The sequence below is a fragment of the Hemibagrus wyckioides genome, linkage group LG01 (assembly GCF_019097595.1).
Source record: "Hemibagrus wyckioides isolate EC202008001 linkage group LG01, SWU_Hwy_1.0, whole genome shotgun sequence".
Lineage (NCBI taxonomy): Eukaryota > Metazoa > Chordata > Actinopteri > Siluriformes > Bagridae > Hemibagrus > Hemibagrus wyckioides.
The window spans coordinates 8,240,070-8,264,463 of NC_080710.1; the positions used below are offsets into that span (position 1 = coordinate 8,240,070).

The following is a 24,394-nucleotide window of genomic DNA, read 5'->3' on the forward strand; positions in this document are numbered from 1 at the left end:
ATGTTATAGTGTTTAGTATATAAAATTCCCTTCACAGTATAGGAATTGCAATATTATTATTATTATTATTATTATTATTATTATTATTATTATTATTATTATTTGCTATACAGTGAAGACATTTATGCTTGAGATCAAAAGATAAGATGATAGATCAGAATTGAAACTTTCATTTCCTGATATTTACAGTACAATGTGAAAAACAGCTTAAAATATCTACCTATTTCATATAAAATCTATTAGAATGATCAATACTGATAAGCAACTCAATAGATTAAACAACTGAACAGCTCTGAATGTCTAATCTTATTATGAGCCGTGGGTTTCACCTGTGAAGACTGTTAAAAAAAAAAGGATGACCATGAAGACCAAAGAGCTGTCTAGAAAAACAAGCTGTTTGATGCAGAAAGAAGAGGGAAAATTGCATCCACATGCAATACAACCAATTGAAATGTCCTGAAAAAGAACAAAACCACTGATGTACTAAACAACCAGATACCAAACAGGCCAGCCAAAGGAAAACAACATTGTGAATGCTGTGAAGAAAAACTCGGGGTATCAGTCACATCATTGTGAAGGTCTCACAATCCACTGTTTAAAGAAGACTTTGAGAGAATTATGGAGACCATTGGAAAGCCAGATTGGAATTTGCAGTGAAACACAGAGATGAGCCACGAAGCTCTAAAACAGTGACACAAGCCTGGAAAAGGGTCACAGAAGAAGCATGCAGCAGTTTGGTGATATCAATGGATCGCTGCCTTGAAGCAGTTATTGAAAGCAATGGACATACAACCAAATATTAAATTAAAAGTGTTAAATTAAGTGTTTAAATATAAGTTATATATTTATATTCAGTGTTTCATGTATATATATATATATATATATATATATATATATATATATATATATATATATATATTTTAATATTTTTTCTTTTTTTATTTATTTTTTATTTTTTTAATATTTTTTCTTTGATATATAGCAAAAACAAAAGAATTAGCCTTGCTGTTTCAGTATTTTGACTGTATTTAAGTATTGCTAACAAAAACAACTTATCCTTACTCTTTCTTTGGCCCAAAATAGTGGACAAAATTCAAAACAAACAATAAGGAGGCAAAAGGAGAAAAATAAGAAAAGGTGTAACCACGAAAGCAAAGATGTAATGTGAAGAAAAATGAAAAAAAAAAATGTTATGGGGACAAATGTCTGTTTTGCCTGCAGTATTTCGTATTCCTGCATCTTGCTGAAGTACAACTGATTTCTGTCACTTATTTAAAGTTATATATTATATTTATAACTGACTTGTTCATTTTTTTTTTCTTTTTTGGATTTAATCCAAACTCAATAACTCTAAAAAGTTCATAAACAATGTCAGCTCTGACCTATTGTACAGGTTAAGGAATAAAAAGCACCATGGCTCTAATAAGAAAATAAAAAAGCAGGAATAGTCTACATAGTTAAAGGATGTGTATAATAATAGAAGAGTAAGATTATGCTTGGGAAGTAATTCTGCACTGCTATTTATTTTAAGCTGAAAGGGGTTACTGGGTGCAAAAGTGCAATTAAACAACTCTTTTTCCTGCCTGCGCAGAAATGAACAATATTTGTGGTCTGGCGCGCATATCGTGCTCCAAAATCTCGCGATGGCACACGCGATTTGCCCCTGTTAACACCAATCGGAAACCCCGTTAAACCCTCTTCCTTTTGCTGTCCGCAAGCAAGGTAAACCAGTATGCGTTTCTCTCCCCGATTAAAGTGTATATTTTGGCATTTCAAGTGCTAGAAACGCGCACGAAACGGTTTCAAGTCTTCACTGTATACCTTCTTAACATCTCGCTCAATGAAAGGTTACGCCATAATGGCTCAGTTTGGAAATAATAGAATAAACGCGTGCTGCTTTCAATGGCTGCGCCCGTGCGTTAGCAGTTAGCATAGGCCTTGTGCGCTAGTAAGCTGTAACTGATCTCTTGTGCGTGTTGTGGGAAATATCGTGATTATAACTAACGTTTACTGTGTTATTCAGCTCGCTTTAGTTGTAAATGTGTATTTACTCCTTGAATCTTTTTTAAAAATAACATTTGCTCTTGGCTCCATTGCTGTTTTTAGCCCCTCACATGTGAGGTGTGGAGAGCAGCGTGCTAAACTAGCTAGCTGAGCAATGTAAAGTGATGAGGCACGTTTGACCCACAAAATGTTTAATACATAAAGGTTTGTTTTTTTTTTGGTATAATTTACTCCCTTAACGTGACCTGTAAAGCTACGGTAGTGTTCGTATTACCCTAACTGTCTGTTATATTCTCCTCGGCTAAGGTTTAGTGTAGCTAGCTCGTTAGCTGGACTGACCGGCTTTCCCTCCATCACTCAGCTTTACAGTAACACTTGTGTATTTTTTCCTTCTCAGATGCCAGGCGGTGGTGTAACAGTAAAAGACGTCAACCAGCAGGAGTTTGTCCGGGCGCTGGCTGCCTTCCTGAAGAAGTAAGTCCTGAATCCTAGTCCACAAGGTTCAGCATCTTCACTGGTGTCTGTGATTATCCACTAATATAGTGATGAATGTGCTTCAGAGAGAGTTTGTTCCATCATACAGATATAACAGATTATGCCCTTTGTTTTATGTGGAGGAGGTATAAGCTGATTTTAGCTATGTCCAGATCAGTGAATTTGTGTGCTTTTTACACTCAAAAGTTCCTGTTTCTGAAAAGCCCTCTTTGGATCAGGTTAGTCCTGTGTTAAATTATTTTACGTTTCCTCAGTGATGAGACGCTCATCTGGACAACAGTAAAATTACCCCAGAAAGACCAAGTTTGTAGTTATGTCTTTTCTAGAAACTCACTGATGGGCAGTGGTGGCTCGAGTGTTTAAGACTCTGTGGTGTTCATCAGAAGATCAGGGTTCAAGCCTCAACACCACCCAGCTCCACTGTTGGGCAATTAAGCAAGTCCCTTAAACTCATCATAGTCCCTGTGCGCTGACCCCAACTTCCTCAGCTGGGATATATGAAGAAAAGAATTCCTCTGTGCTGTAATTTCTAGAATGTTAAAGTTTACACTGTGCCTTTTTGAACACAAACTAATGCTTTACCTGCTACTGCCCTTATATCAGCTCCTTCAATCAGTGTTTTGGACCTTTTCTTAATTCTGCTCCGTTAAATGAGTCGAAGTGTGCAAATGCAACATACGGTGTAACGTCTGGACATCTGCGTTGAAAATTAGACATGTAGCTGGGCTAAAATTCCGAACACAGATCTGCAAAATAGGAAATTACCCCAGGATTCGTGTAAATGGTAATACCTTACAGACCTGCCTTAAGATTGCTGTTATCTACTATAAAATGCCGGTGTATGTTGTGTGGTAATTGGTGTGTTGGTTGATTCATCATGCGTGGCAGGGCTTTTTGAGGACATCTTCAAGGATGTGTGTCTGTGGCTTATTTTCAAGTTTGAAACACACAACAATTAAATGTAGTTTTCTTTGAGAAAAGCCCCTTTGTCAATTGTAGGCTTCTTATTGTGCTTAATTTATAGAAGAAGAGTTTTTGCTGCTGATGTAGAGGCATTCCTCTTCATATTACACTTTCAAAGTATAATAATCTTCTGAACATGTTGGGTGTCTTTCACACATTTTCTATCAGTCTACCAATACAGCATGTGGATTCTGTGATGGAGTTAATAGTGTCTGTTCTGTGCCAGGTCAGGAAAGCTGAAGGTGCCAGACTGGGTGGACATTGTTAAGCTGGCTAAACACAAGGAGCTGGCACCCTGCGATGACAACTGGTTCTACATCAGAGCTGGTGAGTTTTCATTAACCTTCTATAAATTGCAGTTAGATAAAAAATGAATTTGTGCAGAGAGGAAGCTGAAATCTATTTACATCACTAAAACAGTAATTTTTTTTGGCTGTCGGAGTAGTTCAAAAGACCAAAATTGAGCCATGTGAAGTTTGTTCAATTCTAATAATTGCTTTTTCTGGATGCAGCAAAATTTGATGAGTCACACTGAATTTTATTTGCATATGTAATTAGAATTCATCTGCTCCTGAAACGGATAATAGGACGTTCTAGTTATTTATCATGGTTAACTTGTTGGTGTAAGCCTTTACAGGCGATACCTGCTTGAGTCATGCATGTTGTGTCCTGTACACTGTTTCTCTTCACACCCATTTTGCTCATCCTTATGACTTTTTTTTCTCTGACTTTAACTATATCTGTTAGAAAGCTTTAACTGAAAACGCAGAGCTAGTCTTCTGGTTACTAGACCTAAGGTTTGAGAATATTTCGACCATAGTAGTCGGCTTAAAACCAGCAGATTATGGAATTGAGCATGGTTAGACCAACTGATTTGGGTGTGATTACATTCTGCTCGATTAATGGTATAATTTGAGCCAAATCAATATTTGAGGTTTGATAAAATGTGGTCGTTCTAAACTTGCTTGGTGTGTCTGCAAAGTAGATTTTATAGTCTCCAAATGTAAGATCTTCTGTACCTCTTTCAATATAAGCAGTAGCACAGAAGGGGATAATTTTATGTATGAAAAGCCCTGTAAGAAACCTAAACTGCAGTGTCGTTTCAGACAAAGCAGGATTGGCATTTGGTGCTTTTTCACTGGACAGGAGAACAGTCTAACCAATCTAAACAATAACTATCCATAATCTGGCACAGTGTTTCCAATTACATGATGCTCCCTGTGACAAGGCTGTTTCTCGGAGCCTGTCGGGTGATAAGTAGCAATATGTACAAAATAGAAAAAATTAAGTTGAAATGTGCGGTGGTGCAGAGTGTTTCGAGACGACGTTTTAACGGGAGAACGCAACCAATGTCAGGACTGTCATTACTTTGATTCAGAGTAAAAGGTTGTGCTAAAGGACTGCATGCACACCTAAACATAGCAAAGTGTACCATAAGTCACCTTTAGTGGAACATGCAGGATTCTGTAAATTTTGCAGTGCTGTTCAACATGGACTTTACTCAATAACAGAAGACCATAAAATCTGCATGTGAAGGGGTTTGTAGTGAAAATTGGGTCACTGATAAGATTTTACATAATTGCTCCCTCACTGCGAATGTATTTGATCTGCAAATGTTTGAAGAAGTCGCCAGTCTAATGTATCTAACAAGTAAGTTACTTTGCCTCCTGTAATGAGTCAAGCCCTTGTGTTTATTTCAGGAACTTGTTTATAAAACAAAGTATGTATAGTAAATGAGTTTGTATACTTAGAGGTAGCCATTTTGAAGCTGGAATATTTTTCCTTGGTGCATTATTATACCTCAGGGAAATATTTGGTGATATTAAAGGCAGAATATCATGTCAGAAGTGAATTGAAGGACTGAGTTCCAGTTTCTCTTGTGAATGTAATTTTCTTCTTGAGACCCATTTATGCTGTGTAGTATACAACATGTACAAATGGTATTACTTGCTCAAACATTGTCTTTTGCAGTAAGTGTAATTTGGACAATGTTCTGCTGTCAGCATTAAGCTTCCTGAACTCTTCAACTATGCTAGCCTTATTGCTTTACTAGGACAATCCGAAGATACAAACTTCACCCGCAAAACATTTCTGGGTGAAATATTAGTTTCATTTAATTTTTAGCCTTCAGTGGCTAGTGTAAAGAGTGTTGATGACATCCTGACTGTAAATAGTTAATGATGACTACTGCTCCCCAAAGCTGGAACTGAATGTGAATATGGTTTATCTAATCAACTCGCGTTTTCCCCATTTCTGTTCTCAGCCTCCACAGCACGCCACCTTTACTTGCGTGGTGGTGTCGGCGTAGGCTCCATGATCAAGATCTATGGAGGCCGTAAGAGGAACGGCGTGTGCCCCTCTCACTTCAGTGTGGGCTCCAAGAACGTGGCTCGCAAAGTGCTCCAGGCCCTGGAGGCTCTTAAGATGGTGGAGAAAGACCCCAACGGGTAAGTAGAATTTTATACTCAAGGATTTTTTTTTGTGTGAAGGCAATAGTTAAAACCTTTGAGTCTGAGGTTTGAACAGTTTTGTTTCTAACCAAGCTGACTCTTTTCTTCTCACAGTGGGCGCAGACTGACCCCACAGGGAACCAGGGATTTGGATAGAATCGCCGGCCAGGTGAAGATGCACTGAATATTGTTAGTGTACTCTAAACTAGCTATACTTATAGTTTTCGAACCATAATTACAGAATCTTACGTGCCATACTCGGAGGGTCCAAGTCTCAGAACCCCACGGACCGTTAAACCCAGTAATGAGAAACGCGGCAGGTTTCCCCAGGCTGCAGAAATCCGATCAGTATTCATCTTGGTGAAGTCGGTCCAGATGCACATTAGGAATGATAACCTGAATCCTGCAGTCATCCATCACTTTAAAAACCTTAAGCTGGGTGTGCCAGGGCATTGCTGAAAGTTTCAGCAGACAACAGGAACTGTGATGCAATAATTGTCAAATGGTGAGGCTTAAAGACACATCAGGAACCAGCCCCCCTACCCCAAAAGCTCAAGCTGCTGTTTGGCCTGTCACTGCCCGTCACTGTGCTATGACAGTCCAGGGCTGCAGGAAGTAAACAAGTCGATTGAATTTCATGCTGGCTGAGCAGGCGTATGGCAGCGTTTTGTTCCGCCTGATCTCCATAATGAGCTGAATTCAGATAAGCTAACCTGATTTCTGGGGCGCATCGCATAGTGCTGCACTTTTAGCTTTAGAGTCGTGCTCACTATGATATCCAGCGGCATGAAGAGAATTGGGTTATATATGTGCATCTGCTCAGCCCCCTGACAACGGGGTTACCAGTGGGCAACTTGGAATGTTCCTCTGTTTTTGAACCTTTTCTTGAGGGTACTGTTTTAAGCCGATGAGTGACTTGACTGAAAATGCCACACCATGTTTACTTGAAAAGGGTGGCTAACGGGGGGTAGAAATCCAGCCCCTAACACACTGCCCCAGCAGCCATCTTTGCTCGGTTGCTGCATAAGTGCTTTTTTGCTCCTATAAATGTTTGTCCTGGGTGTTTAGTGGCACACAATTAATGACTTCTCTCTTTTCTCTCCCTTTTCTTTCTCAGGTTTCAGCTGCAAGCAAGAAGTCTTGAAATGTAAAATAAACTTTGAGAACTCGAATTCTTGTCTTGTGTGATCTGTGGTTAGAGTTTTCTGAAGCATGGTTAAAGTAAATGACTGTGCAAGAGATTTATTATTTTTTTCTTTACTGTTGGTCAGCTTTTAGTCTTGATTTCAGAATATCTTGTATCGTTAACCACCACCTTAAAATGAATCCTTGTGCTCTTGACTTGCTTGAAGGTGCTCTAGTTGCTATGAATCAGGTAGGCAGTTAGAAGTTGGAATTGGCCTGCAGAAAGGTTGCATCAGTCACGTCCTGCACAGTGTCTCCGTCCCCCGAGCGCTGAATTAGACTGCCAGTTTCTTCTTCCATAATTGCATCCATTTCAAATTTGTTTCATTTTCCTGGCAGGCTCGTTTTCTTTATTGAATGGTAGTTAGAAGAATGTACTTTAAGGTCAGCGCTGTGATTTCTGTAGGCTTGCCCACCGAGGCGACTCTTGGGGGAACAGTGCCCTCTAATGCTCGCAGCAGTGGAATTGAGGCAGGGATCTCGGCTCTGGTTTTGGAGTCACGCTGCTATGCAGAGTTTCAAGTCTTGCTGTCAGCATAACCCCACTCCGCCAGGAGCTAATTATCAAGCTCTCCATCCACCCTGAGGCCTGGATTAACTACTGTTAATTACGGATTTCAGACAGGCTTCGCTGTTTAATGTGCAAGTCAGTATTTCATAGGGACGGCACACTAAGGCAGTTGATATTTATACTACATTTGAGTTCTTGGGTCTGGTTCATTTTCTAAAACAGTTGCCATGTTTTCTTTAGTCACCACTTCACAGGGATTTCTCCTACTGGTACTTGACACTTTGTAAACTTTCTTATAAGGTTCTCCTTATTTAGCAAGGACAAACAACTATTTGTTGACAGGAAGCTTTTAAAATTATTTTGAAGGAGTACTCTAATGTTGATTTGATTTAATGAGCCTTATGAGATCCTCTACATTGCTAAATGTTCATAATATTCACACATGTGCAAGCTTATATGTACTCCACCAGCTCAGCACTGACTGCAATGATTTTGCTGTAGATGGACTTCATGGAGCTCATGAGAATATTATAGACTGATATGTGGAACAGTCTAAACAGACAAAACCTACCATCTGGTTAATATGGGACACAGGGTTCAGTTCCCTGGTGTTCATCAAATTCAGCCAATCTAGGTTAAATTTTAAGAGTCTATCTACTTTAATGCATCCCCTGATTTTGATGAGCTGCAGAGTGACTCAATCCCAGTCCTCTGATTAGTCTCCATTAGTGGGTTCTTCTGATCGTATTTACGAGTTAAAGAGACACCACAAAGTTGCAATTACGAGTAGGGAAAACGCTGGGTTTTCTTGAAGCTCTTGCAAAGACATGGTGGATTCAATAGACGTAACGTCTGTAACTGACCGGAAATCTGTTTTAGATACGTGATATTTTCTTGCTCCCAGCAAGGTGTCTTAAACACAACTGATGTAATTACTACTTCCCAACTTGTATATATGAACTTCCTAGTAGGACTTGAAAGCGCAGTTACGCAATAATACAGTGATACCAGTCCATCCAGTGCACGTGATCTGATTTTCCCCTGTATATACTAACACCAGCATCTAATCCTGAAGGGTGTGTTAATTATCTGATTATTTAGATTAGATCATGGATAATGTATTAGATCATGGATTAATGTTAATGCAGGTCATTTGACAAACAGCTGACTTTTTAAAAACATTTCCTAAGACATAAAAGCAACGATACAGTCAGTATTATAATAAACAAGTAAATCAATCAATAATCGGATCATTATGATTTACATGCTCAGGCTACATTAAATAGAACTGCTGTAGTGCCTCTAGTGAACACCAGGGGGAGACAAAGCACCGTGCTGGAGCCGTAAGTGCGTTTTTATATATAGGATACAGTATTATCATTCCAGTGCTATGTACTAGACAGCAATCCGTCGGTGGTTCGCGTTTCTTAATTTGGACATATAAATCTGATACAGACTTGAGATTATATCAGGACTAAAATGTGTTATGTTTTCTCTGTGTACTGGAACCCTGGTCAGGTTTTTAGTTTGCTCCAACAGCAATATAGCATTAACCAGTAACTAGCCTGCAGAGCATAATATTCATTAACTCGATCTTTTAACCTCTTCAAACTGATAAACTGCTGGCCTGCAGCGCCACCAAATCCCTAGGTCTAAATGAACATCGGCTGTGAAAAATGAACCCGTACACTGTTCATATAAAATCCAGCTGGGTAAAAAAAACAAGTTAATTTAACACTAGGGATTTCCATGTATATCTTCTGGGCCTCAGAGGTGTTTACAGATATAGCTCCAGTGTTAAAGGATAACCTTCAGCTCCAGGAAGGTGGAATATTTTTGTAAGGAAAAAGACTTTAGAAACATTCCATTAGCACTCGACTGGAAGAATTTGCAGGAAGGTTTAAAATGAAAACTGAAGTGTTTATTATAGCACATTGTAGTAAAAAAAAAAAAAACACTAGCAAGGTAATTAACAGCTAATAGAGTCAAGGTTTATATCATGATGGGATGAGCGGATCAAATATCTGATTTTATATGATGATGATGATGATGGTACTTTTCCTGACCTTGCCCTCCAACAGGAAACCCCCTGGATTGAAATGACTCAGTGATGCCGTCCCTCTGTGTTGGTATAGCTGTGTTTGCTACAGAGTGACACTTCATGTTTGGGTGTCGGTTAACACTGCTGTTTGGATATACTGTGTTTGCCTGACACTGTGTATTCAGATGAGCAACAAAGATGTGTGTGTGTGTGTGTGAGAGAGAGAGAGAGACAGTGTGTGCTTGGTTGCTGAGTGACTCTGTGTAAATTATGCCTCTGTTGTGTGTGTGTGTGTAGGTGTGTGTGTAGGTGTGCACAGGTATGACACTCATTTAAATAGAGCCAGTGATCACAGAGAGGCCTTTCATCATTCGAGTTCGATGTCTCAGGGAATATGAATCAGTGTATGTTTTCCTCTTCCAGCTGTTCTGAACACCTGAACTCCTCCTCCTTCCTCCATTCGTCCCCCTCTCCTCTTCTCTTTCAGCCTTTAATTTGGGAGTGAGAGAGACAGATAAACATGTCCTTGAGGCCTGCAGGAGAATTTGAGGAATGCTGGTGGTTGTGTTTTGTGCTCCTGCTTGCATTAGGATCACTAGTCACAACACACACACACACACACACATTTGTCATTTGCAGCTTTTTGGTGCCATTGTAAGGATTTGGGTGATGATATTCTGTAGATGTGACTTCTCTTCTTTCCTTTCAGTACTAATTTGTTCGCTTGAGTTGTAGCCACGCCTCTTGGCAGGATCAGAACAAGCCTTGTAAATTGCGTATAGCTTCGTGTTTGTATTAAAGCACGGCAGATACGGGAGTAGTGCCAGCTGCATGGTTCATGTCAATGAGCTTGTTATTGTTTCTATGGTTACAACCGGTTTCTATGGTTACCACTATCCACAGAAACAGATTTCAACTTTAAACATTGATATGACATCTTCCAGTTTCCATGCTGTGTAATGTAAAGCTACCTTTACATATCCTGACACAGGACAGAGAGGTTGTGTTTTGTCTAGTGTCTGTCTAGACTACCTTAGACAGAGTCAAGAGCGAGACGAGACCAACACCATATGGCCGAGTCCATGTCAAAACAAGACCAAGGCTCAGATGTGTTAATGCATTGGATGTATATCTTCCTAACCTGACATATTAAAATATCCCATCTACTCTGGTATTATCATTTTATACAAATAGGTACACATGACAAACATCAGATATATAAATCTTAGCTTAATCTTCTAGCAAGTGCTGCATTGGGAGCATGCATGGGATTTATAGGCGCTATATAACACCTATAAATGCAGTGGCAGATGACCAGAGTACTTGTTCATAGAAAAATATTTCCAATTTTCATAGACCGAGGCAAGGCCGAGTAAAATTTCATCTGGGTTTATGACAAGACAGAGACAGGTCTCGACTAGCACAACACTCAATTAGAGAGTAACACGATAAGCTGTACATTTTTTTCTCTAATTAACATCAGAGGATGAAACAGAGAGGATGGAGAGGGAATGAGTGTTGATAGCTGCTATAAGGTAAATGCTAACCTGTTTTGCGGAGTGGAAATGTAATGATTGGCAAACCACCGTGGAATGAAACACTTTGGGTCATGCTGTTATTAGAGAAGAATGTTCTTCAGAGTGGTAACAGATCCTCTGCTTAGCATCATGCCACAGTATACTCAGCCATAACGTTAAAACCACCTCCCTAATATTGTTAAGATCTCACTTGTGCCACAGCTTTGTCCCATCAAGGCATGGACTCTACAAGCCTTTATTATCGCCATACATACATTACAGCACAGTGGAATAATTTTCTTCACATATCCCAGCTGAGGAAGTTGGGGTCAGAGCACAGTTCCCTGGAACAGAGAGGATTAAGGGCCTTGCTCAACTGTCCAACAGTGGCAGCTTGGTGGTGCTGGGGCCTGAACCCCGACCAACCACCAAGAGCCTTACCACTTCCTCTAAAGGTCTGATGTGGTATCTGACACTAAGACGTTATCAGCAAATCCTTCAAGTTCTGTTAGTTGTGAGGTGGAGCCTCCATGAATCAGACTTGTTTGTTCAGCACATCCTACACATACGTGATCTGATTAAGTTCTGGGGAATTTTGAGGCCAATTGAACACCTCTTTATCATGTTCCACAAACCATTCCTAAACAATTTTTTTGCAGAGAAGCAGGGAGCATTATCCTGCTGAGAGAACTCTTACTGTCATAAGGGAATACTGTTGCCATGAAAGAGTCTGTTCAGGTCTGTGGCACATGTTAATGTAGCATCCACATGAATGCCAGAACCTAAGGATCCCAGCAGATCAATGTCCAGAGAGTCACATTGCCTCCGTTGGCTTGCCTTCTTCCCATGATGTATCCAGGTGCAGTATTTATTTTCAGGTAAGTAAACCTCGGTGTCCACAAAAAGGCCACCTTCCTCAATTGCTCAAGTGAAAGCCTCCATAGGTGCTATCAGCAGTGGACAGTAATCAGTATGGTCACTTTGACCAGCCTGCAGCTATGCAGCCCCAGATGCAATAAGTTATAGCCTTTATATCATTAGCTAGCATGAGCTTTTTCAGCAATTTGTGCTGCAGTAGCTCTACTGTGGGATCGGACCAGATAGGATAGCCTTCAGTGCACATGACCCTGCTTTACCGCTCGTCCAACTTTGGACCACTTTTGGCAGGTACTAGGTAAGCAGGCTGGTAGGTAACAAACCAAGACACTAGAAATATGAAGCCAAGACCAAGACCAAGGAAAATAATGCTTTAGTCTGAAGCATCAGTGCCCTCTTTCATCAGGACTCAAACTTGACTTGGCTTCATGGCCCTTAATCTTCACTCTATCTTGGTTCTGGTCTTGGAATAGACAGTGGTGGTCTTGGACTAGACAGAGGTGGTCTTGAGTATAGGACCTAATAGTTCCTCATGGGCCCTTGTTTGCTGTTGTAGAAAGGACATTATTTATTTACTTTTACATTATTTATTGTCCAGCATCAACCAAATGAGGATGGGTTCCCTTCTGAGCCTGGTTCCTCTCAAGGTAATTTAAACTTTACACAGATATATATATATATCTGTATATATATATATATATGTATATATATAAAGTATATATGAAAAAGACAAGATCCTTCACAAATGTCTAGAACAATCAGCTTTCCAGACAGTGCTTTACGTTTAATTTCCTTTTCAGAGATGACCTGGAGATCTTTCTGCAGGAATGATAAAATGATAAAATGCGCCTCAAGAGTCAACTGTTGTTTCGGTAAGCTTGAACTTGTTATAATTATACTAGTTGTATGACGTTTGAGTGTTTTTGTTATAATTATGCTGTTTTTTTTAGAAGTTTTATTTGATTATTATTGAAAAATATTGCTATGCCTATAAACAAATGCATGTAATACACATTCTAGACTTCATATTGAATGTTTCTTTTGAATGTGATGAGCTTAAATACACTATATTTGATATTAATTGCTCTACTAATCTTTACGTATTATTGCTATGCATTGGTAAAACAAAATAATAAGGCAATTTTAATATTTGCAGTGATACATATGTTCCAGTATATTATATGGAAAATATGTTCTTATTCTTTTGGACAAAGTTTTCTTTGAAAGGTATTTACTTATTGCCTTCCAGCCAACTCCACAGTGCAGCCCCTTCCCACCCATTGTAAATCATCTCCTGCAGGGTTTCTTTCTCGTAACACATTTCTTCAGATGATTTAGAATTGTTGGTAAGGGCTGCAATGTAGCGTGTGCTGGAGGGCAATAAGCAGATACCTTTCAGAGAAAAGTTCTCCAAAAGAATAAGAGTCTGTTATCTTCTTATGAATGGAAGGTGACACTTGAAGACAGAAACATGGAGAAATATTAAAAAACTACTACAACAGCAAGAAGGCCAATAACATGAAACATGTTTAACATGAAATCGAAGAACTAAACAAACACTGTGTTTTTAGAATCATATAGTATGTCAGGAGCTACAGAGGCCATGAGAAGCAGAGTACTGTAGAGATAGAGCAAGAATGATGGTAATGCCAATGTTTTGAGTTTGCAAGGAAAGACATAAATAGATACAGTCAATAAATTGATTTCCCTGTAAGTTGCTTTAAATAAATCTAAACTAATCGAGCTGGTGTCCATGTTATTGCTTTCAACAATTACTTAAAGTGCACCAATAATTGGTTTATTTATATCAAAACATGACTTGCCTCACCATCAACATGAAGACTGTACAGTCCACACAAGCTAGTCATCTGGGGAAAATCCTGAAAAAGGAGAAGCATTAAGTTATTAAGTGTAAGAAAAAAAACCTCTCTGAACAAGTGCTTTTCCCAAATTTAGTAGCTTGCATGTGTCACGTGCAATTCTAGACATGTACAGATTAAGTATTTAGCAGAGAAACAGGCTCCATTGATTCAGTGGCTATGGTTTGAAGGGTGGCAAAAGGGTCATTGATGCACGTGGAGAGTGAAGGCTGGCCCGTGTGATCCGATCCAACAGACGAGCTACTGTTGCTCAGATTGCTGTAGAAGTTAATGCTGGTTCGGATAGAAAGTTGTCAGAATACACAGTGCATGATGGGTCAGGGCTGTTTTGGCAGCAAAAGGGGGACCAACACCAATAGGTGGTCATAGTGTTATGATTGGTCTATAAGAGAGTGAGAGAGAGAGAGTGTGAAAGAGAGATACTTATTTACAGACAAATCTCAAAGTCTCAAGACAGTAACCGGCACGAGTCAGATGATCAACAGACAGTATGACAGAGGGCAAACATGCTCAAAAACCTGAGTAGAGCAAGAATCTTGCCACTGTCGCCTCAGGCTTGCTCATTAGGGATAAACGTTAGGGGTAAATAGTAACTTAACTTTAAACTTTATATTTTTTCCTATGTTTCTATACTTCTGGAAAGCTGCTTTGATCCAATGTCCACTGTTAAGTTCCATTGTTATCTGATGCGGCCTCTGTGTATGATGGGAAATAAAGTCGCAAGTTTGATATCCTTCTATATGTCACTTTACCACACAGGGATATCACACACCACACCCTGAGCTCTTTATCAGCTCATGATAGAACAGTGACTGATACAGAACAGTCGCCATGGCTCTCTAGCAATTTGATTGGTTCTTGGAAAAACAATTACTTGATTCATTGAAAGCGAATGATTTCTTCGAGCGGTGGATTAGGAAATGGATTAGGAACACGCCTAGTTACATTTAATCAACATTTTAAACAGTGACCTGACGAACGGAAAATGATTCCTTACACAATGAACACATAAACACTGCTACGGTATCCTAGGAGACGGTTCAAATGAGATTCGTCCTAATGGAAAAAGGTCACATCCTCCACAATGTGGTGTATGAGAAAGCGACACCGGTAATTACGACCATTAAACTCGACTGTCGGTTAATTGAGTCGATGTGACTGTTCTAACCCTGTTTAAAGCAAAATACAACAAATGGTAACATCAATGTCTTATGTAATAATACGCCGTAATGTACTCAAGCGTGTCCAAGATGAAGTACCATCAAATACTATAACCTACATGCTGTGCATTTCAAATTTTCCTAATGTTGCATCCTGAAGACAATGATTTTAATTCATATTGAACTGAATCAAACGTCTTTGTCTGATCATGTGTAAAGGTTATGTTTATACTGTGAATACTGGTCAAGTGAAATGGTTAAGCCTTTTTTTTTTTTTTTACCAGTACACTGGTGTTCCATTCCACTGGTGGAATCAATATCAACTTATTGGACATTTTTAATTAGTATAAACAAATGAATTATTTTATTGTCGCAAGTCTGATATAAAAGGAGTCACGACTCTATTGGATTTCAGTGTAAGAGGTTTGTTTTCCCTCTGTTGGATAACCTTAGTCAGAATATTAGTGGTTGAAGATAACACCTTTAAATTTAAGATATTTGTGAACTTGGGGCATCTCAGAGAGCAGAAATAGGTTAGATATTGCCAGTTACTTGGAAGATAGAAACATTTCAGTGAAAAAAACACTAACTGTGTTTGTTTTTTTTGGATCTTATCTGTGAATATATTGCCCCTAGTAAGCTGATAAAAACAGAAGTATTTCCTACAAATTCAAATTAGACACCACTACGGAGTGCGACATGACTAAGAAATTTAATGCAGGACACGGACACAAGGAACATGAGCAAATGCAATTTTTTTGGCCTTTGGGAAAAAAGAGTTAAGCTTGATCTTCAGTGATTGAAATTCAGCACGGGTCGAGCTTTGAAGTACAAGACTTTTTTCTTACATATGTCCATTTTTCTAACAACTGATAACAAAATATGTGATCAGCTCAGTGAGTAGAATGTTAGACTACTGATCAAAAGGTCTGGAAGTGTTCAAATCCCACTATGCTACCCCTGGGCCCTTAAACTATGCCCTTAACCCTCAGCTGCTCAGGTGTATAAATGAGATATATGTAAGTCGATTGAGATAAGGGCTTCTGACAAATTCCATAAAGGTAAATTTTACATACACTGTTATGTAGAGCAATTAATCATTAATCTACATTACATCATTAATCTACATTAATCTCATTTTATACAGCTGAGCAGCTAAAGGGTTAATGCCCCAGCAGTAACAACTTGGTGGTGCTGGTATGACCTCGTTATCCACAATCTAACATTTTAACCATAGAGCCAAATATAAACCATATACCCTTTTCCATGATGTTCCTTTTAGACCTTTTTAAATCTCAACCTTTTTCATTTTTAATAAATGAGATATGACATTAGGATTAAGGTAATAAAGTGACCCACCTTAGCAAGATTCACCCTTTCAGCATTCAGTTCTTTTATGACCTGTGCACTCATGCTATGACATGCCTCCAATTTCTGTAAATGTTCCTAGAACTTTTTGAAGCTTCATTGAAGCTGATCTGTTGTAATTGCTGTTCATTTAGATAGGAAAGACACACCAGTATCTATAAAGCCCTACAGCTAACGGTGCATGTCCGTGCAAAAGAACAAGCCATGAAGGATAAAAGAGTTGTTCGTAAGCACCTGGGATAAGTACAATGTCTAAAGGATCAACAAGACTCTTCCTAAAGTTAGCCACTCAAGCAAAAGTGGGTGCAGGGGTGGGTGAAGCACTTGAAGGTTACATTAACTAAGGTTAACGGAGATCCTGTGTGAAGCATGATCATCTTTGAAGAACTCTACCAAGGCTTATTAGGTTTCAGTAAATAGATGGAAGCCACACCCTCAAACGTACAGCCAAGAAATTGCAGGAGTGGCTTCAGGACAAGTCTGTGATTCCCCTCAAGTGGGACAGGACTGGACCCTCTTTCACTAAACAAGAAATTGATGGAACATCAAGGTTCCTCATGCCCAGTTGTGAGAAGAATTGGAATGATGACAGATCCATCCTGAAATATTAAACATTACATTTTTAAATGAGATTTTTGTAGGTAGCATTGTGGCATCTTACAGCTCCAAGTCAATCCTGACCTCGCTTTTCATGAATTTTCACGTCTGTGGCCAGGCTCTGCAGGTTTCCTCCTACTTCCCAAAAACTTTCAGTGACTCTACATTCTTTCCTTCCTTGCACACAGTGTTCCTGTTATAGGCTCCAGGACCAGATTAAAGCAGTTACTGTAAATGAATGAAGAACCTGATATTTCTGATCCACTTCTTAGCCATTCTTGTGCTAATTTGTTCTGTACTTTCATCATTCCCATGAGAAGTTAACGGTTGCCTGCTGCTCTGAGGTCACATGGGCGTATTATCAGTGGAGTTAAAATGATGTTTAATAGGATACCATATTTTCAATGATCTCAGTGAAAGTAGTATCATTCAGGTTTAGCATCTAATAACAAAAAAAAGTTTCATTTTTTCATTATGTTCTAACTTGTTAAAGGACTGAAATGCTGCTGCATTTAGGTAGAAACAAACCAAAAGCTAATTCCTACTGGTGCCACTATCTGTATTTGTACAGCATGTAGGGTCAGTTGAGTAAACGATAAAGATATGTCTGTGAAAGAAGCTCTTGAATCAACGCCAGGGACTCTTACATATTAAATATAAACAGTGGTATGGCGGATAGCATTGTCATCTCACAGCTCCAGGATGCCCGGTATGATATTGAGCTCAGATTACTCTCTGTGTGGTGTTTCAGTCTGCGTGGGTTGCATCCAGGTTCTCCAGTTTCCTCCCCCTACCAAAAATATGCTGATAGGTAGACTGGCTAGACTAAATTTCTCCTAAATTGCAAGAGTGTGTCCTGTTATGGTCTGGTGTCACATCCAGACGGGCTCCTGATCCACTGTTACTCTGACCAGTGACCAGGATGAAGCATTACTGAAGATGAATGAATGCATATTCATAAGTTATTAATTTCCCTAAGTACAGAGTGAAGTGTCTGAACACTAGTTTAGAGGGTTTTTTTTTCCTGACTGGTAATCACTTAAATTCACTTTTAACGTAAGTCTGTAATGAACAAAGCAAATGAAAAACAAAGTTAGTCTGAATGTCTTATATTTACTTCAAAAACAACAGATTACAGTTTTTCTCAGTTGATTTCTTGATTCTCAGAGAAACTGTCATATTCCCAAAAACATATATGGAATATTTCATTACGTAATGTTACATTCACACATACAGTGACTTACAGCGACAAAGAGACCGGAGATTGTTCATTACGAATAAGATCTTGCATCTTCGGGCAACACAAGTGATAAGATGTGGGCGTGTCCAAAGATGCAACAAAGTGGAGAAAAGTTTAATTTTAGTAATATATGGACTTGGTGCAGCGACTACCATTGGAATTGATTTCCACTGCTGAATTTTAGATACAAACACCAAATCGTCCTCCAGAATGTTTCATTTTAGCGGCAAGAAAACTGATTTTGAATGTTAGCTTTGCCATAAACGTTACTATGTAGTAGCAATAACTGGGGCAGTTTTAGTTCAAGTGGTTAGGTGATGGGTTGTTGATCGTTAGAACTGGGTTCAAGCTCTAGCACCACCAAGCAGGCCACAGTTGTGCAACATGTCATTAATCATGGCTTTACAATGCTGGAGGCTGGACGTCAAGTGCAGTTTAACATGAACAAGCCCACAGGGTCTTTAATTATCCAAACATTCCTCAGGGAAAACATGGATGTATTCAGTCATTACAGGAAATGCTCATGCTATTCCAGCAATACAGCAGCAAAACATCAAGGCATGTCTTAAAGCTTTTCAAAGAAACTATGCTCTTACATGCTGTAAGATATACGTGAGACACATAGTACAGTACAGCATATATAATAACCATGATCTGTTTGTGAATTCCAGAGTGTACGACTAAATGACTGACTCCTGTGTGTGGCAGAAGGGCAGTTTTTACACCTCAGCCAGAGAATAGTGATTTCACAGTAAATGTACAGTGTTATGGGTCTTCCTACATAATGGCTCGTATATATTGTATGCACTGACGCTGCAGAGACCGGTTATACTTTGCTTTGACTGTATTATCCTATAGTGTATTATAGAGAATAATAGAAGTGGAAGGAAGTCAAATCCGTCGCACCCTTGTGTTCGTGGATGAAGCTGGCTGAAATGTCATAGGCCACTGAGCCACAGTTGGTGTACAAGGCTAACTCGGGGGCAAAATAACAATGGGTTTCCGTAATATATGAAATCCATATGAATTCACATATTCCCATTAGTGGCCTGTACAGCCGCCAACATCTCCTGACATTCATGAACACCCTCTACAGATGTCTCATCCATGACAATGTCAAAGGTCTGGGAAGACATGACTTGCCAAATTTTATAGTTGTGTGGGATTACGTAGGACTCCAATGCAAATGTCATCAGGGAATGGTCTGCTGTCCATAAGAGGATGCCGATGGAGTTCCATGCATTGTATTCTCCATTCCTGAATCCAGAGAAGGAATTCTTTTCTACATAAAGATGGAAAGTCCTGTAGCTATATCCCAAATGACGTACTACATACACACTACACACTCACACGATGCACTATGTACTGTACCTTCTAGCGGAGGAATTTTATCATCTCAAATGGAACTCTAATGTTTGTTTCGTGTTTTTTTTACTGGAAGTAGAAGCCATTTCCCAGTCCATTGCAAATATTATCAACTGCACATAAAGCAGCACCACTAGCTTTAGAAGAATATGGTGAATTTGTGAAAAGCTGAAAAATAAATCACACAATGTGAGCTAATCTGAGAAATTATTTGAGAAAAATATTTTTTCTCATCCAATGTTAGTGCCTGGTAGCTCCACCCCTTTTGTACCGTCATGCATAAAGAATGTGAATTCCACATTCAGGTCATTGAAGTGTCTTTTTTTGTTGGAATTTTCAGTGTGTACACACTACTTACATTATTTATACTACAACATGGTATAGAGTTGTGCATGTGACCTTATGATCATTGACCTCAAGACTTGCTTGTGATGGCATCGCAGTAGAACATTGCAGGTGATGGTAGGAAGATTTTACCCCCTATAACAACACAAGGGAAAATATCAGGTGTGATGATGAGGTGAAATCTGTAGCCAGACACACAGTGAGGTGGATGTAGTGTTTAGTGTAGCACTGTAGTGTTACAGTGTTTAATGTATATATTTTTTAATGATGCATGTACTGTAGCCCTGTCCTGTTGAAATCTGAACAGTATTGAATTTGATACACACTGTCATTGAAAAAGTAGAACAAGATTTATTTGGATGTAAGGAACACTACCAGAGGACCACCATCTACATGTACATTTACGGCATTTGGCAGACACCCTTATCTAGAACGACTGATCTCATTTTATACAACTGAGCAATTTAGGGTTAAGGGTTAAGCCTTGCTCAAGGACCCAGCAGTGGCATCTTGGTGGACTTGGGCAAACTCACAACCTTCCAATCAGTAGTCCTACACATTAACTCCACTTCCCTTCTAATCTAATCACATGTACTCATCTTGATGACCACTGCTTCCACAATGACAGAAGAACGTTTTGGTGGCAACTTACTGACTCACTGACTACATTCTGAAGCACGAGTGAAATGTTGTGGGTGAGTTATAACCTGTGAATTATGTGGTGCGCTGGCATATAAGCTATTCTAACAAATGCACCTAGAGTTTTGAGAAAAACCTGATTCAAGGAAATGAGGCTGATCTCATACCTAATCCCTAAGACAATGCTTAGGTCACTTCAAATGGGCAGTGTAGTCTGAAACAGAGACAGATTGATAATGTGTACGCTACAGAAGTGCTACAGAACCTGAGACTTCCTGGAGGAGGTGGTGTGAGTTTGCTTGCACTGGAAACTTTGTCAGGATTCTTGTTAACGTGAACGTAGCTTGTACTCGGCAATGTGCGTGTGTGTTTTAGCTGATGATGGCATCATTAGTGTAGCGTGAGTGACGGGAATATTGTAGGACACAGAAGTGGTGAGGAGCCTTTCTGCACATAATAGCACCAAAATTATGAAAAATAATTAAACAAAAAGTGCTGAGCCGATATTGTTGTGCTCTCCATGCGATTATGTAAAATGAACACAAATCTGTCATCGGATGTGAAACCCACTGTGGATACAGTATATGCTGCTCCACTAAGCTGCTGCTGTTTTACTGTAAACAAGCGTGCACTAGCTTAAAGCCGCTTCAGTAAAACGGTGCACGGTGCTTTGCCCGTTAACCTACAAACTAGCGCTCTTATCATCAGCTTCTCCTAACCTCGCTCTTCTTTAAGATAGGAAGGAGAGGTTTGTGTGTGTGTGTGTTGGGGTTAGAATGATCAAGCTCGACCCTCTGGGCATACACACACACAGAGACTGATAGAAGGGCTAAAGAGATTAGTCTGTCTGAACAAATCTTTCTCCTTTAGAATGTTGAATGTGTGGTCTAAAGCTTTTTTGTTTTGTGTATCACAAGGAGCACAATGTCTTGGTCTACACAATACCTGTGTGTGTGTGTGTGTGTGTGTAAATATTTCTCAGTCTCTTTCCCTTAGCTTACACATATTAACAATACCTGCTTGCTGACTGAAGAACAATGTGGCTGTTGTTGGTCAGAAATGGTGTGTGAAGAGGAAAGCAAACTTACCGAGAGGAAACCTCCCCTCGAGTTCATTTGCTAAACAAACAGCCACTGAGGAGATGCTGCTCCTCATCTGTGTGTTAGAAACACAGACTTTGTTTCTTTATCCTTCTATCATCATCTATCCACCCATCATGCTTTGTTTGTGTTTGAAGCAAGTGGTGGTCTGGGTATGTCGCAGTAATCACAGTCACCCAAGCGGCTTGGCACGTGCCTTTTCTTTACGCGGTTATTCCTTAAACCAGCCACCTGTTATAAAGGCAAAAGGGATAGAGAACAGATGCTAGCTAGTGTGAGTGTGTATGTTGGTTTAGTAGTACTAGGTTGCACACCTGTCCCTGGATAACAGACGGCTAAGCCTTAAAAAAACTGTTATGCATAGATTCTGAAACTAGGAGCAGCCCAGGAATGACTCGAAGCATGAAGAAAGAATGAGAAAGAATAATACTCAAATGAAATGCTTGAAGGTTCAAATGTCTTCATGATCTATTGTTATTCCAACTGTACTATGTATGTGATGGATCTTGGGATTGATAATCTCTAGAAATGCATTAGTACCTGTCTGTGTCACTGCTGGGTTAAACTTAACGCTCCACAGTGACTTGCAAGACTTCCAAGATTGTAGATTGGTAAGGACCTGTCACTGCCTTTGCTCCTACACAGCTCCAATTAATCTAATCTACAAACACGGACAACTTTCCATCTCTTTTCCACTCCTCCATCACCTCCTTCCGCTGATTATATTCTTGGTTGCACTCCTGCTGTTATGTCTCTTCAGTCTGTTTCCAGTCAAATGATGCCTTGTGTGTATGTCAAGTAGTGAAAACATGCTGAGAAGAGGAATAAAACATTTTGGGGTGTGCTTGGGAAAATAACATACTGTATGAACGGATGGGGTGATGGGTGAAAGTGCATGCCCTGAAGTGTGTTAATCATCTTATACTACAGCAATCATCATCCATCCATCCATGCATCCAACCATATTCTTCACCGCTTATCCTACACAGGGTCACCGGGAACCTGGAGTCTATCCCAGAGGAAACAGGGGACACCCTGTACAGAGTGGCAACCCATCTCATGGTACAATCACACACACCCATTCACACTCTACAGACAATTTAGAGATTGCAATCAGCATGTCTTTGGAAACCCAGAGGAAGCCCCTGAAGTGGGATTCAAACCCCTGACCCAGAAGATGTGAGGCAAATGTGCTAACTACTAAGCCCCCCAGCAATTAACCAACAATTACATCTTGTTCAATTTAATAAGGAACAAGAAAGCATATCTGTCTATATTTGTATTGATTAACTTTGTTTAAAACTTAAAACTTTGTTTCTGCCTCATCAGACTCTGGCTATCTTTCTCAAATCCCTCCCCTTCTCCTCCTGTCACTCATCCTGTTATTCTCACTGTCTTTTACTCATCCACTACCCAATCTATAGCCTTATTCTGATAGTTCCCTGGCCTCCTCCTGACCTCCTCCTATTTACTCTCCTCTATTTCACTTATTTTTCGGTTTCACTCCACTCCCTGTTACACTCCACTCACCCACGTTCCATAAACATGAATTTTGCAACAACCTGCTATTAAATATTTACCAGGCTCCGTCTCTACACTGGCCATTGATATGTAGCGATAAGCTATTCTCCAAGCTGCTTTTACTGCAGATGGTACGTTCCATGCCTGAGGTTAGGAATGGTGCAGTCGCTACTTGTGAGTTATGGTATATGCATAAATAAAAATGAATTGCTTAATCGATGGAGAGTAATGTTAGATTTTATGGGCATTGTGGGAAGGTTTCGTGAGCTATTGATAAGATTGGTAATGGTATTAACTGTGGATGAGTTATAGTCAGAGAGACTGCTATTCAGTGCTGGTTTAGAGGGTGTGGTAAAGAAGGTAAAGCTATATAAAGTCTGCTGTGGCCTCACAGGTTCTTTGTTTTTAATCTCTCTGTTCTACATACCCCTCACCTGGCCCCCTGGCTCTCTCCCCTGGGTCAAATACCTGAGCACATTCCACAGCACAGCCCTTTACCTCATCAGCACTCGCCCTCATTTCTCCATCACTTGAGTCTGATTGTCTATCTTTACTCTCAGTTTACTTGCTCCTGATATTGTACTGTCCTGCTGTGTCCTGAATCATACTCCATTCCTCCATCGATCCCTCACCCTCTCTCGCTCACTCCTTCTCACAATGTCTTACACATATTACCAGTGACCGAGCTCTGTTGGTGTATCAAGCATGTGACGAATAAACCTGGTCCAGCTGCTACTGTACTGCCCTCCTCAAAAAGCCTCAGTGTGTGAAAGAAACGCATGGTCCCAGGCTGTTCTCAATGTCCATCTGTCAGCTCTGGTATCTCAAAGCTCTTCTTTAGCTCTTTACAGTGACGTTATGACACTGGGAACATGGTCTGCTGCAGTGCTCAAGGAGAATCCTCATGGGAGCACACATACAGAAACAGAATGCTAATGCTAGAGTTGAAGCAAGGACACTAGAAGTTTGAGACCTCTAAAATGAAGTACATTGGGAATGAGCTAGCCCTTGTTTCCTCCTTGTTTAGAGAGGCAGAATGTGTTCCATATATATATATATATGTATATATATATATATATATATATATATATATATATATATATATATATATATATATATGTATGTATGTATGTATAT

At 39.6% G+C, this 24,394-nt stretch overlaps 1 protein-coding gene across 2 annotated transcripts; it reads left to right on the forward strand.

Moving 5' to 3' along the window:
* The first annotated feature begins 1,645 nt into the window (after positions 1-1,645).
* On the forward strand, positions 1,646-7,084 carry rps19 (ribosomal protein S19). Of its 2 annotated transcripts, none has more exons than XM_058400130.1 (6): positions 1,646-1,722; positions 2,402-2,478; positions 3,689-3,789; positions 5,726-5,909; positions 6,027-6,101; positions 7,030-7,084. In XM_058400130.1, the coding sequence occupies exons 2-5, from the start codon at positions 2,402-2,404 to the stop codon at positions 6,094-6,096; spliced, it is 432 nt and encodes a 143-aa protein (XP_058256113.1). In that variant the 5' UTR covers positions 1,646-1,722; the 3' UTR covers positions 6,097-6,101; positions 7,030-7,084. The 2 variants fall into 2 exon arrangements, with proteins under 2 accessions (XP_058256113.1, XP_058256112.1); XM_058400129.1 differs by having other exon boundaries at positions 6,027-6,081.
* Positions 7,085-24,394: the final 17,310 nt, after the last annotated feature.